This window comes from Malus domestica, chromosome 15, assembly GCF_042453785.1.
Source record: "Malus domestica chromosome 15, GDT2T_hap1".
Lineage (NCBI taxonomy): Eukaryota > Viridiplantae > Streptophyta > Magnoliopsida > Rosales > Rosaceae > Malus > Malus domestica.
In genome coordinates this window covers 25,003,217-25,016,162 of record NC_091675.1, presented here as the reverse complement: position 1 = coordinate 25,016,162, position 12,946 = coordinate 25,003,217, and the positions used below count along the sequence as shown (strand labels likewise).

At 37.9% G+C, this 12,946-nt stretch overlaps 1 protein-coding gene across 1 annotated transcript; it reads left to right on the top strand.

Moving 5' to 3' along the window:
- Nucleotides 1–1,853: 1,853 nt before the first annotated feature.
- Nucleotides 1,854–6,884, top strand: LOC103401365 (uncharacterized membrane protein At3g27390). Its single transcript, XM_070812821.1, has 9 exons — nt 1,854–2,371; nt 2,548–2,656; nt 2,762–2,777; nt 4,401–4,592; nt 4,705–4,838; nt 5,175–5,463; nt 5,554–5,660; nt 5,783–5,961; nt 6,315–6,884. The coding sequence occupies exons 1-9, from the start codon at nt 2,245–2,247 to the stop codon at nt 6,485–6,487; spliced, it is 1,326 nt and encodes a 441-aa protein (XP_070668922.1). The 5' UTR covers nt 1,854–2,244; the 3' UTR covers nt 6,488–6,884.
- Nucleotides 6,885–12,946: the final 6,062 nt, after the last annotated feature.

The window sequence follows — 12,946 nt, the reverse complement described above, 5'->3', positions numbered from 1 at the left end:
CAACACGTGTCGACATCAGAAGCCAATCATAGCGCGACACGTGTCAACATCAGAAGCCAATCACAACACGACACGTGTCAATGTCAGAATGAAACTAGAAACTCTCTTCTATAAATAGAGATCATTCTCTCACAATATTTTCGAATGTCATTTGTACTAAATCATTCACTAGTACTGAGAGCTTGAACCTATGTATTTGTGTAAACCCTTCACAATTAATGAGAACTCCTCTACTTCGTGGACGTAGCCAATCTGGGTGAACCACGTACATCTTGTGTTTGCTTCCCTGTCTCTATCCATTTACATACTTATCCACATTAGTGATCGGAGCAATCTAGCGAATGTCATAAACTTAACACTTTATGTTGTACCAAAGTCCTTACTGATTTTGTGCATTAACAGGCTACAAATAGGGGACTCCTTTAAAAGTTATAGTTACTTTAATTGTTAGATTAAATTTCAATGATCTGAATTAGGTGATTGGATGAATTTGGTATAATAGATCCGAAAAGATCCCTTTCCTTCTAGTTAACACCAATAGTCATAATCAATCATAATCAAATACTACTCGCTTTGTTTTTTGTACTTCCGTTGGCAGCGTGTAACTTTGTAAGGATGATCTCACAAAAACACAATTGATTTAGGTCGTTGGACCGTATTCCATATTGTAAAACATGTCATAACAACGTTGTTTTATTTTCTTATAAAAAATTCCCTTTTTAAAAGTTCACCATAACATATATTATAGTATAAAGTGCAATGACAACATCAAATTTATGTTGAATTTTTATTTTACTAAGAGTAAATTGTAGCAATTATCTTTCAATTAAAAATTCATTATCATTGGTCACTTAACTCATCAAAATGTGTAACTATGATCATTTTCTTCAACTTCGTTAGAATTTTGTAAAAATAAGTTATGTTGGAAGAACCATTAAGGGTCCCTCAACTCATCAAAATATGTAGCTATGGTCATTTTCTTCAATTTCGTCAGAATTTTGTCAAAATGAGTTATATTAGAAGGATAATTGCTATAATTGTGTTAAAGTTGAGGGATGATTGCTCCAATTGTGTTAAAGTTGAGGGATCATTTCTCTAGTTGAATTAAAGTTGAGGGATTAATGGTAATGAATTTTTAGTTGATGGATCATAGCTGCAGGTTTTGATAAATTGAAGGACTAATGATTTTTTAGTTGAAGAACCATTGCTCAAACTGAGTTAAAATTAAGGGACTATTATTATAATTTACTCTTTTTCTAAATACATATTATATCAAAAACCCAAAATATTGAAAAACAAAATCAAATGGATTTTTGCTTTGTAGCGTTCATGCATAAAATATGGAATAAAGTACAACATAATTATGTCAAAGGGTTGAATTAAAAAAATAAAATTTCAACACGCCATATTAAATCCTAATAATATATACAGTCAACCAAAAAAAATTAAACTCGATTATTTATCTTTGGCGTGACATAAAGAATGATGTATTTTTTGTAATCCAACTTGGTGCACCATAACATCGTGCAACCTGAAAAAACAGCCGTTGGATTCAAAACTAAAGTACCAAACAAATAGCATGAGACCATGGTGTCAGTTGTCCATGTCACGTCAAATACTTGCAGAACAGAAAATACCCTTCCCATTCTCCTCTATTTTTGTGATCACAGTTAAACCACGTTAACATTTTATATTAACGTAGCTTAACCGTAATTACAAAAATAAAAGGGAATAAGAAGGGTATGAGATAGAGGGGAGTAGACAATCTAGATCCCATACTTAGAGACGTTGAGAGAGAGAAACGTACTCAGAATCTCGAGTGCAATATGTATGGTCATTCGTCACAGGAAAGAATTTGCTAGTAAACAAAGAAAACCAAAAACTAGTTGGTTCCGCAACTCTACGTCTCCAATGAATATTCATCTTTTAGTTTGAATATATAGTTCCCCTTTGGTTCCAAACATCCTGGGTTGAATGAATGGATTTGGTTGGCTATCGGCTTTTATTGTACTCTTTGTTCTCATTCTCTGTCGTCTTTGCAGCACAAGTCTCTCTCCTCTCTGTCTCTCCCTCTCTGGACACGTAAACTGTTCATATAATACAATATTTTCTGACGAATATCTGATAATAATTGTGCCTTTCTTTCTTCATGGAAAGCTTCAAATTCAAAAGCTTTCATCTGGGGCATAAATTCATAACAAAACCTCAAAAGGGCTGTCCGAATTTGGGTTGACTATCTCTCCAATGCCGATGTTCCTGAATCTATGGACCTTTTTTGGCGCGGATTCCCCACAATCTTTCAGACGCTGCGTCAAAATTTTCTCTCTGGTTTTTGCTTTCGGCTCTGCTCTCTGCCTTGGTGCTCTTAAAGGTACCACCTTTCGCTATTGAGGATATGTGTGTGTGTATGTATATATATATATATACACCTATATACATATATATATATATGTATATATATAGACACACAGATTTTGCATGTTTTCTGCTGAATTTACTGAAAATTTTGATGGTTGGTTTTTGGGATTTTGATCATATATGTTGCAGGTCTTCTGGTCGGACCCATTTCTGCACTAATACTGATTTTATGGAATGTGGGAATAATTTTAGGTTTATCTCCTGCACATGTTGTCTGGACAATCTACACTCTCATAAAGTTAGTATCTTTGAAACTACCTCTTTTCAAAATTTTCAGTAAAACTCCTAATTTTTCAGAGATTAATACTCTCTTTTTTTCCCCATAAATGTTGGGAAATTGCAGGATTCACAGATTTGATGTACCACTTGTTCGTCGCAGGAATCTCCTGGCGGTCGAGCACACAGCTCCCCTGGGAGAATGGCGTCGGTTGAGGGTATCTGTCGTACTCCTGCTTTCTTCTCGGGCTTGCTTGGGAAGGCCTTCGTCGGGCAGATCTTGGTCGGGCAAGACACACTTCGGGCAAGGCTCGTCGGGCAGTTCTGAAAGAGAAGGACAGAGTTAATTTGAAAGGGTGCCTTTGTGGGGCCTTAGGTGTAGGCCTTGAGGCTCACAATCAAGATTAACTTTATCGTGCTCAGGCGTGCCACTGCCATCTTTAGTATGGCAGATGTTGAATGGGTGTTTAAGCTTTGATTGAATATGTATACGCCCGAGAAACCGAGTTAGATATAACAGGTGCCTTTGTGAGGCCTTAGGTGTAGGCCTTGAGGCTTCCTGTCAAACTAAACCAGCGCTTGGATGTATCATATTTGGCCTTTTATGGTTGCCAGAGTTTTATCACTATTATACCTTTGATTATCTGAATCCCAGAGGTAGGACGAACCCAAATGAGTGCCTTTGTAGGGCCTTAGGTATAGGCCTTGAGGCTTCCCATCAGAGTTAATCCTTATACTCGGACCAACTAGACCGCAACATAAAATGAAGCTAAATAGATGCCTTCGTGGGGCCTTAGGTGTAGGCCTTGAGGCTTTCTATCAGAATTCACTCTATGCTTAAGCCTTTTCTACGAATCAAGATATAATAGTAACAAAACGGAGAAATAGATTGATTACTTGCGCCCCAAGTAACTTCGGACTTCTCGCTTATCAAGGATCGTCGTGGATGGGTTGAGTCCACATAGAGTTCTTTTTTATGCCTTGAGGCCAAGGACTTTTAAACTGATCTTTAAATTACATGCCCGCGGGCTTAAGCCTCAGATCTGATCTAAACTCTGACGTGATTCAGATCGGATTCAAGTGCTGAAGACTCATTTTCATTGTGACTTTGCCAGAAATAACTTGTATATAACTGAGAATATATAACATGTTATTGTGCTTTTAAAAGAAAGAAAAGACAAAGACAGAGCAAAGATAGTCGGGCAAGTTTGAACCTTATCGGCCAAGGCTGAACTTCTTACAAAATCTATCTTTGTGGCTCTATCAAAGGTCTGAAAGCTTTTAGAAGGGGTTGATGGGGAGAAGAGGATACAAAATGAATCGATACCACCAAGAACAAGGTAGCAGAGCTATTACAGGGGTTTGGGAAGGTTTATCCCAAACGGGATGAAGGCTTGTGCTGACTACAGCTTTGTTGAAGGCAAATCTGGCTTGAGCAGAGTTTTGGCTTTTGTTTGTTTGTTTGAGTGTCCTTAATTCTGTCTTCTCTTCTTCCTTTTATAGACGGATTCAGCTTGGGTTCCTGTAGCAATGGCGGTTGCCCGAATGCGGTTTGGTGATGACTCACTAGCTTTTTTACATGAATGCCACCAATAAAGTACTTTATTGGGCTGTGCAGTGATTGAATAACCTACCCCCTGTGGTCTTTGAGCAGGTAAGCAGGTGGCCTTTGTAATTTGTGCCCAGCCGAAAGCCTCTTTCCTGCCTCCTAAGTTTTCCTCTGGGCCTTGGGTTTGGGCCGACTTTCTCTCTGGCCCAAAGTTCAGATTTTATCCCAAACACCACTTAAAATTGCAATTTTGTTTGCCTTGCCTGGCCTGCTGGGTATATGGCTGGGTTTGAGCATAGCTGGGAGTGTTCTGTTGGGTGTGGGATATGGATTCCTCACTCCCTGGGTTTCTACTTTTGAGGCCTTTAGGCATGACAACCGGTACAAGAAATTCAAACATTGTATTCTGGTAAAACTTTTGAATTCGGTCTCTTTACTTTTCTTCAATTTTTTTGTTTGGTTTATTGTCAAATTTAGCTCTGCTCGTTGTGTTTCACTCATGCAACTTCGTTATTTGTTAGGATGGAACTTGGGGGACTGTTAAAGGAAGCTGTACTGTAGTTAGAGACTTTGCAGACCTGTGTTACCACTCGTACCCACTTTACTTGAAGGAGTTGCACGAATCACCCGCTGCAGAGGAAGTTCGCACTCTTAGGTAATCGTGTTGTAATTAGTTACTCAGAATTATGTTGCTTTTGTCATCAAATTAATATCAAAAGCCAAGTATAAACATTTTAATCAAACCATAAGGTAATCATGTTGTAGTTAGTGACTTGAATTGTTTTGCTTCTGTCATCAAATTATGTAGCAAAAACTAAATATAAACATTTGAATCGAACTCTAAGGTAATCGTGTTGTAGTTAGTGACTCAAATTGTTTTGCTTCTGTGATCAAATTATGTAGCAATAGCCAAATATAAACATTTGAAATAGCATTGCGTAAAACAGCTGTTTTAATCTGAACTCAATTCTTTTTCGGGAACATATTGTAGGTTGATTCACATTCCAGCATGTATTATAGTTGGTGTGTTGGGGCTAATCGTGGAGATTCCTGTTTACACTGCAATTGCAGTTGTAAAGAGTCCCTATATGCTGCTTAAGGGCTGGTATCGACTGATTCATGATCTGATTACTCGAGAAGGTCCATTTCTTGAACTAGCATGCATCCCTATTGCTGGTTTGACAATCCTTCTGTGGCCAATTGTGGTTGTTGCAAGTATTGTATTGGCAGTTTTCTCAAGCATTTTAATCGGATTGTATGCATCAGTTGTAGTATATCAGGTTTGCTTACACCCGACTATAATCATATTAATTTCCTTGGCCTTTCATGATAAGTAAAATTATACATCTTTTAACCATTTGTGAATGCAGGAAAGATCTTTCAGGAAAGGTGTGGCGTACGTGGTTGCAATGGTGGCTGAATTTGATGAATACACGAATGACTGGCTGTATCTTCGAGAGGGAACAATCTTTCCAAAGTTGATGACTTTCCTGCTTATGAAATATTGTTCTTTGAGCTCATTAAGTATTACTGCAGCTAGATTTTGTTATTTTTCTCTTGTAAATCTTTACCAGTAGTGGTCTCATTATGCGCAGCCAGGCCCAAATATCGAAAAAGAGCTGTCGCTCAATCACCCGAGTTCTCTATTCGAGGAAATCAGCTGGCTACACTCAGTCCTGCTCCTATGGAAGCACCTGCAATGCTTATGCGTATAGCCAACTCGAGATCAGTTAGAGACGTTATACAACAACAACAACAACAAAGCCTTTTCCCACAAAGCATTTTCTCAAAAATGAACAAATTCAAACATCGCCAATCTTTAACAAATAGAGGGCGCGAAACTTAATGTGCATGTAGGGTAATACTCTATTTCGTACGTATCAACTTAGTCGATGATTTAAACTGACAGGATGAAACTTGCTTTTAGTAAGTGGCAGTGACAAATTTTGGAACTGTGGAATAAGTACCATTGCTTACACTGCATCTGAATATCGTAGAAAATTAGAATCGATCAGTTTTCTTGTTCGGAAGCATATCATCTATTGTCTGGCCGATGGAAGCAACTGAACTTAGCATTAAATTACTGCAAGTAGTTTCTGTATGTTCATGTTCTGATGTGGTGATTGTATTTGTAGGATGATTGGAATGATGAGAAGTGTCTCAAAATTTCCCACTTACAGAAGGAAATTCTGGCACGTTGTCAAGGCTTTAGTCGCATATTCCTTGCCGAAGGAGGCTTCAATCGCATCCGGTTCTGTTAAATCTACCATCTCTAGTGAAGATGTTGTGCTGGATGAACCTTAATTTATCTACATTTTCCCCCCTTCACATTGGACTGTGATTATAATTTCTCAAGGGCATGTATTTTAGGTCATTGGTCAGATCACTAGTTTATGAGCTTTGCTACACACACACACACACACTCCGTATGCATATATGTAGCTGGAAGCAGAGCAATCTTGATTTTATAGTGGAAGCTACCATTCCATGGAGGGATTGGCTGTATCGGAAATTGATGAGGTAGGGTTGAGCCTTTTGACAACAAAAGTCCGACATGCTATGTTATTAATGTCTCGCGATGGTTTAAACCTAGTTTACGTTTCTATTGGCATATAAACAATCTAACACTGGAGGAGTTCTGCTTCATAATTGATTGGAAGGGTCGACATCTACAATATAAATACGTATCATTGTTACAATAGATTGTTTGTCTTTGAATTTATGGTCTACATTGTGAATCCAACACATAATATGTCATGTTATACAAATTTTTTGTAATGCATGGGTATATGGAATGCATCAGCGTGGTATACAGTTGGATTTGCGTGGTTGTGTTTTTGAGAATCTGAATCTTTCTAGCTGCTCAAGTATCAATATAACATGTACATTGGTGTATGATGTTAAACTATTGTATACATCATGTACACCATGATTAGAAGCTATATCATATAGCTAGGATATGGCCAACAAGGTGAAGCAACAAGGACATGAAAGCATAGTGCCTGGTAAGTTTAGTGTAGGACCACAATTTTAGAAAATAGTAAAATGTTATGCATTGTGCGCTATCTATTTATGCAAAAGCTCACATTTTAGCGTCAACATATGGAGATTGGGGGATATTAAATGCTAACATAATTTACATAAAAGTGATTAAAAATAACCCCTCCTTTTTACACAAAATCAACTTAATAAAGTGTATTCTTTCTTCCTTAGTTGCATATCAGAGATCGTCGGACCGACATATATACTAAAGTGACTTACAAGAATAATGAAAGGAGAACAATATGCATATATGTTAAACTAAGTTTTGTTTTTAAAGAGGAATGACTCATTAACCTTAATTTGAATATTGTTTTAACACTAAGGACCTGTTTGATAATCATTTCATTTTTTGTTTTTAATTTTTACTTTTTAAGTTAATGATAAAACTGAATACATAGAAAAAATGAGGGGTGAAAAAAGTGGATAAAGAATGGTGGGAGAAATGCAGAATTAATCTACAAGAAAAGAACATAAAATTCCAAAAACTATTTTAAGTTATTTTCACTTTTAAATTTTGTTTCCGTTTATTCTTTCTTATTTCTCTCCCTCTCTCCTACCACACTTCTTCATCCCTCTTTTTTTTTTCCTTTTTGTCAAACTTATTCATCCCTCTTTTAGTGCATATAACTTCTTTATATCTAACGATAAAAAAATAACAAAAAAATAATAATAATAACGAAATTATTATCAAACCAGTCATAACCTATCACAAAAGCCCTATAATCTTAAGCCCATTAATGGAAAACTAGGCCCATAGTCAAACTCATTTTCTTTTAGTCGCCCAGGATCCACCACAACCAGCTAATCAAAAGCTCTTATCAGAACTGAGAAGAATCTCAACTAACAAGGCCCATCTAGAAAAATAATTATCCTACAAATTAAGGGTTTTTCTCGGTTTCTTCTTTTTTTTGTTTTGTTTAACTAGAGAGGCAAATTCTATCTTGTATTTTTGTGATCTACACTGGTGTGGCAAGTAGAATTGGCTTCTTTTGAAATATTTTCTAGAATTTTATTCAGTTACAAATATTATTTATTAGTACGATGGTTTAGTGGTAGTGCTCTTTACTTGTAAGTGAAAGTTTTATGCTCGGTACCATATTTTTATGACGTGCTCATTACGATTATATCTCCAACCATGTAAAATATGTATGTATCACAAAAAAAATCTTTCTTTGAAATGGAATGTGTTGAAGCACATACAAGCATGCCCTAGGTTCTTCCGTGGGCGTTGAGAATGCCAGTTCACTCGCTTTATAACGTTGTAATTGATAATGAGGTTGATTAGATGAAATAAAGGATCAAAGATCAAATTGATGCGCAAATACGATAGCAAAATATAAGTTGTGCAAATGAGCTTCGGTGTCTATTTAGGCCCATGACCCGCTATTTCAAAGAGAACAGTGACTCGAAACCATTTTACGATTTCGTTGGGATACCTGGTCTTTTTATGCCAAAATTTTCAACCTTTTTTTCCCTCATAAACAAAGGGCTAAGAGGCTAGTTGCTTATGCAATGAGGTTATCGTTTGATACACTCTCTTTGTCACACTGCATCATATATTTGAATCTATAATCAGTCTGCACATTTCTATCCGCACGTTTCACACTTTTAATTTTAAGTAAAATCTCTATAACTTTCAAAAGTTTAATCCTCTCTATGCCTCTCTTTTGACAATCTACCTCTATAACCCCCCAAACTTTTTTATTTACTAACTAAACAAATATCAACATTGCTAATCGATCCTTGAAGTAGCTAGGAACTTTATTAACAGTTAAAAGGTTGTAGATGCTTGAGATATCAAGAAATATTAACAGTTGAAAATAAATTCTTGTTTTCTCGTGTAAACTTATAACAGTAAAAAGAATCAGAATCTTCTTAACACCCACCTATTTGTCTTTTTATTTTCTTGTTCACTCTACCATGCAACAAATTTCCAAAATATCATAAATTAATGATCAAAACAAATGCAGTAAAAATTAAAATGTTGAACAATTTAATCCCATGTTGGAAGCTTAACATAATAAATTATAGATATAAATTGAATGGTTCACTTTTAATTACACAAAGGTTTTTCGTGATACAATTCATCAGATGTTAAACTGCATAAGTAGTTAGGTTGAGACAATATCAGCGTAATTAAGGAGACAATATTAGCGTAATTAAGGAGACTCTAAAATCTTGACATGGTATCAGATGGGTGCTTTTTTGCTCATCACTCTCAAGTGGTGGTAATATTCAGCACCATACTTAGTACCGTCGGATAAGTTTAAATTTTAAAATTTGTGACTATTGTTGAGATAAGATTAGTTTCCTTCCTATTTGGTAGCATGATAATCATTGACTATCAGTGTTCTTTCCCTTTGTACAAATATTTACTTAGCTGATTTGTAGGAGTTAGAAGTTGTGATTGTATTCTTGCAGTTTGTATAAGAACCCTAGCGCAGCTTGTATATTCATTGAGAATTAATATAGAAAATTCTTTTCTGCCATTCCATTCTTAAGATGGTACCAGAGAGTCCAAGATCCTAGGACGTTTTTTTTTCTTGGTTTCTCCTCGTTTTTTTCCTTCGGTTTTTCTTGTAAGAAAAGTCGTTCTTTTTTGGCTATGGGAGACTCCAAGTCGGTTGCGGCGTCGAACGATCCCTCAAGCCCCTTCTATGTTCATCCCTCTGATAATCCAGGGATGCATCTTGTTTCCACTCTACTTACTGGAAACAATTATAGCACATGGTCTCGTTCAATGCGCATTGCTCTTAGCGCAAAGAACAAATTTGGTTTTGTTGATGGGTCTGTGAAGCAGCCGTCCAACAAGAACGCAACTGAAGCTGCTCTTTGGCAGTGTTGTAATGACATGGTTCTCATGTGGATTTTAAACTCTGTGAGTTCTAGGTTATCCAACAGTGTGGTTTATGCCGACACTGCACATGATGTTTGGGAGGACCTCAAGACTCGTTTTTCGCAAGACAACGTCCCACGAATTTTCGAGATTCAGCGTGACATTGCACGTCTCACTCAAAATCAGATGTCCGTGTCTGACTATTATTCCCAATTGAAGGGTTTATGGGATGAGTTATCTTCTTACGGCAGCCATAAAAATTGCTCATGTGGTGCCATGAACGACCGTAACGAGAAAGATGAGCAGAATAAGGTTATGCAATTTTTAATGGGGCTTGATGATTCATATGCAGCAGTGAGAGGTCAGATTCTGCTTGTAAAGCCATTGCTTTCGGTGCTCAAAGTTTTTTCCATGGTTAATCAAGAGGAGAAGCAACGTGGAATTACAGTCGTCCCACAACCAAGTCTGAAAGGAGCAGCCATGGCCATTCAAGGTGGTCGCGGCAATCAACAAAGTCGTGGCAGCCAAGGGAATCGCAAACCGCTCCATTGCGATTATTGTGACACAGCTCACCACACTAAGGAGACTTGCTACCAACTCCATGGATATCCCGAGGACCATCGTCTTCATAAAAAGAACAAGGGAAAGGGCCGCAGTAAGGAGGGAAAACCAGCGACCAACCATGTTCAAGCTTCAACTTCTACCACTTCTTCATCTACCTCAGCAACACCGATGACTTTCACTTCTGAGCAGCTTCAACAACTCTTTGCTATGATGGCTGGAAATCTACCATCTGAAGCACAGACCAATGCCGTCACAGGTTTGTCTCCCCATCATTCACAAGAGTGGATAATTGATAGTGGCGCTACAGATCATGTTACGGCACTTCCCTTATCGAACTCTACTGTGAACAAGTCTTTGCCTCCAGTAAAACTTCCGACTGGTGAAAGGGTTTCAATTAGTAGTATTGGCAATTTTACTTTTGATCCCAAACTTTCCTTAACTAACGTTTTACGAATTGCCTCCTTTTTGGTTAATTTGATATCCGTTAGTCGTTTAACAAAATCCCTTCGCTGTTCCATAACTTTTTTTTCGGATTTTTGTATCTTCCAGGACCTGGAGACGAGAAAGATGATTGGATGGGGTAGACAACGTGGCGGTCTTTACTATCTCACCAAACCAAACAATAGCTGCACCACTTCACCGTCATCCAGTTGCATTAATTCCATTTCATGGCATCGTCGTCTTGGTCATCCCTCTCCACAACGACTTCACCTTTTAGCTAAGCAATCGTTAGATGTTTCTTCTCATTTAAATAAACCTTGTGATGTTTGCCCTTTGGCAAAACAAACTAGATTGCCTTTTCCATTAAGTCATATTGCCAGTAAACATATTTTTGAGCTTGTTCATTGTGACATTTGGGGACCGCACAAAATTTCTACATATAATGGGGCTCGATATTTCCTAACCATTGTTGATGATTTTTCTCGCACCACTTGGCTCTTTTTGATGCGAAATAAATCTGAAACACAACAGTTGCTTAAGACTTTCTTTTCTTATGTAGAAACTCAATTCCATCACAAAATTAAGAAAATCCGAACTGATAATGGTAGTGAGTTTTTGTCCCTACATTCTCTTTTCCGAGAGCGGTGTGATTTTTGAACGTTCTTGCACATATACTCCACAACAAAATGGAGTAGTCGAGCGGAAACATCGTCATATTTTGCAAGTAGCTAGGGCACTATGTTTTCAAAGTCACTTACCTTTGTATTTTTGGGGAGATTGTGTCCTTACTGCCATCTATCTCATAAATCGCTTACCCACACCACTTTTGTCAAATAAATCCCCTTTTGAGGTTCTTTATGGTCATCCTCCATCGTACGCACACTTACGTATTTTTGGATGTTTAGCCTATGCCACTAATGTTCACCCTCTTCATAAATTTGATGCACGAGCCAGAAAATGTGTCTTTATAGGATATCCCTTTGGTAAAAAGGCGTATAAGTTGTACGACCTTTCTACTCACAAAGTGTTCACCAGCCGCGATGTCATTTTTCATGAGTCTCATTTTCCTTTTATCACCACTTCTTCAACCCAACCTCCTGAACCTGTCTTGCCTCCTCCTACTCATGATGCCATTGAGATGACACTTACTCCCGTCGTCATTGAGCCTTCCGCCCCTCATGTTGCCATTGAGTCTCCATCCACCTCCCTTGCTCCACCTCTCCTAGACCACACCATCACCGATAGTCCTTCTCCGTCACCTGGTCTCCCTCTTGCAATACGACATTCTGATAGGCCTAAACGTACTCGTACTTATCTTGATGACTATGTTTGCTCTCATGTTTCCTCGTCTTCCCCACTCCAAGCATCGACTCCAGGTTCTTCTGCCAAAGGTACTCGTCACCCTTTATGCAAGCATATTTCTTATCAATTCTCCATCTTATCAAAGTTTTATTGCCAATATTACTCTTCCTGTTGAACCTAACACATATGCAGAGGCTGCTAAAGATCCTCGGTGGCGCGACGCTATGGCCTCGGAGATTCAGGCTCTCGAAGCTAATGCCACTTGGTCTTTGACTACTCTTCCCCCTGGCAAGATCCCTATTGGTTGTCGTTGGGTCTACAAAATCAAGCACAAGTCTGATGGCACTATTGAGCGTTACAAAGCTCGTTTAGTGGCCAAGGGTTACACTCAAATTGAGGGTGTTGATTATCAGGATACATTTTCCCCGACTGCCAAGTTGGTTACCTTTCGTTGTCTCCTTGCTTTTGCGGCTGCTAGTGGCTGGTCTCTCCATCAAATGGATGTCCACAATGCTTTCCTCCATGGTGATCTCCTTGAGGAAATATATATGGTTCCACCTCCTGGTTTTCAGTGACAG

Bases quoted from the DNA above. Each gene is read 5' to 3' on its own strand.
- LOC103401365 (XM_070812821.1), top strand. From the start codon at position 2,245: ATGCCGATGTTCCTGAATCTATGGACCTTTTTTGGCGCGGATTCCCCA. The intron at 4,839-5,174 runs GTAATCGTGTTG...AACATATTGTAG, and splicing joins GAGGAAGTTCGCACTCTTAG to GTTGATTCACATTCCAGCAT. The intron at 5,661-5,782 runs GTTGATGACTTT...ATGCGCAGCCAG, and splicing joins GAGGGAACAATCTTTCCAAA to GCCCAAATATCGAAAAAGAG.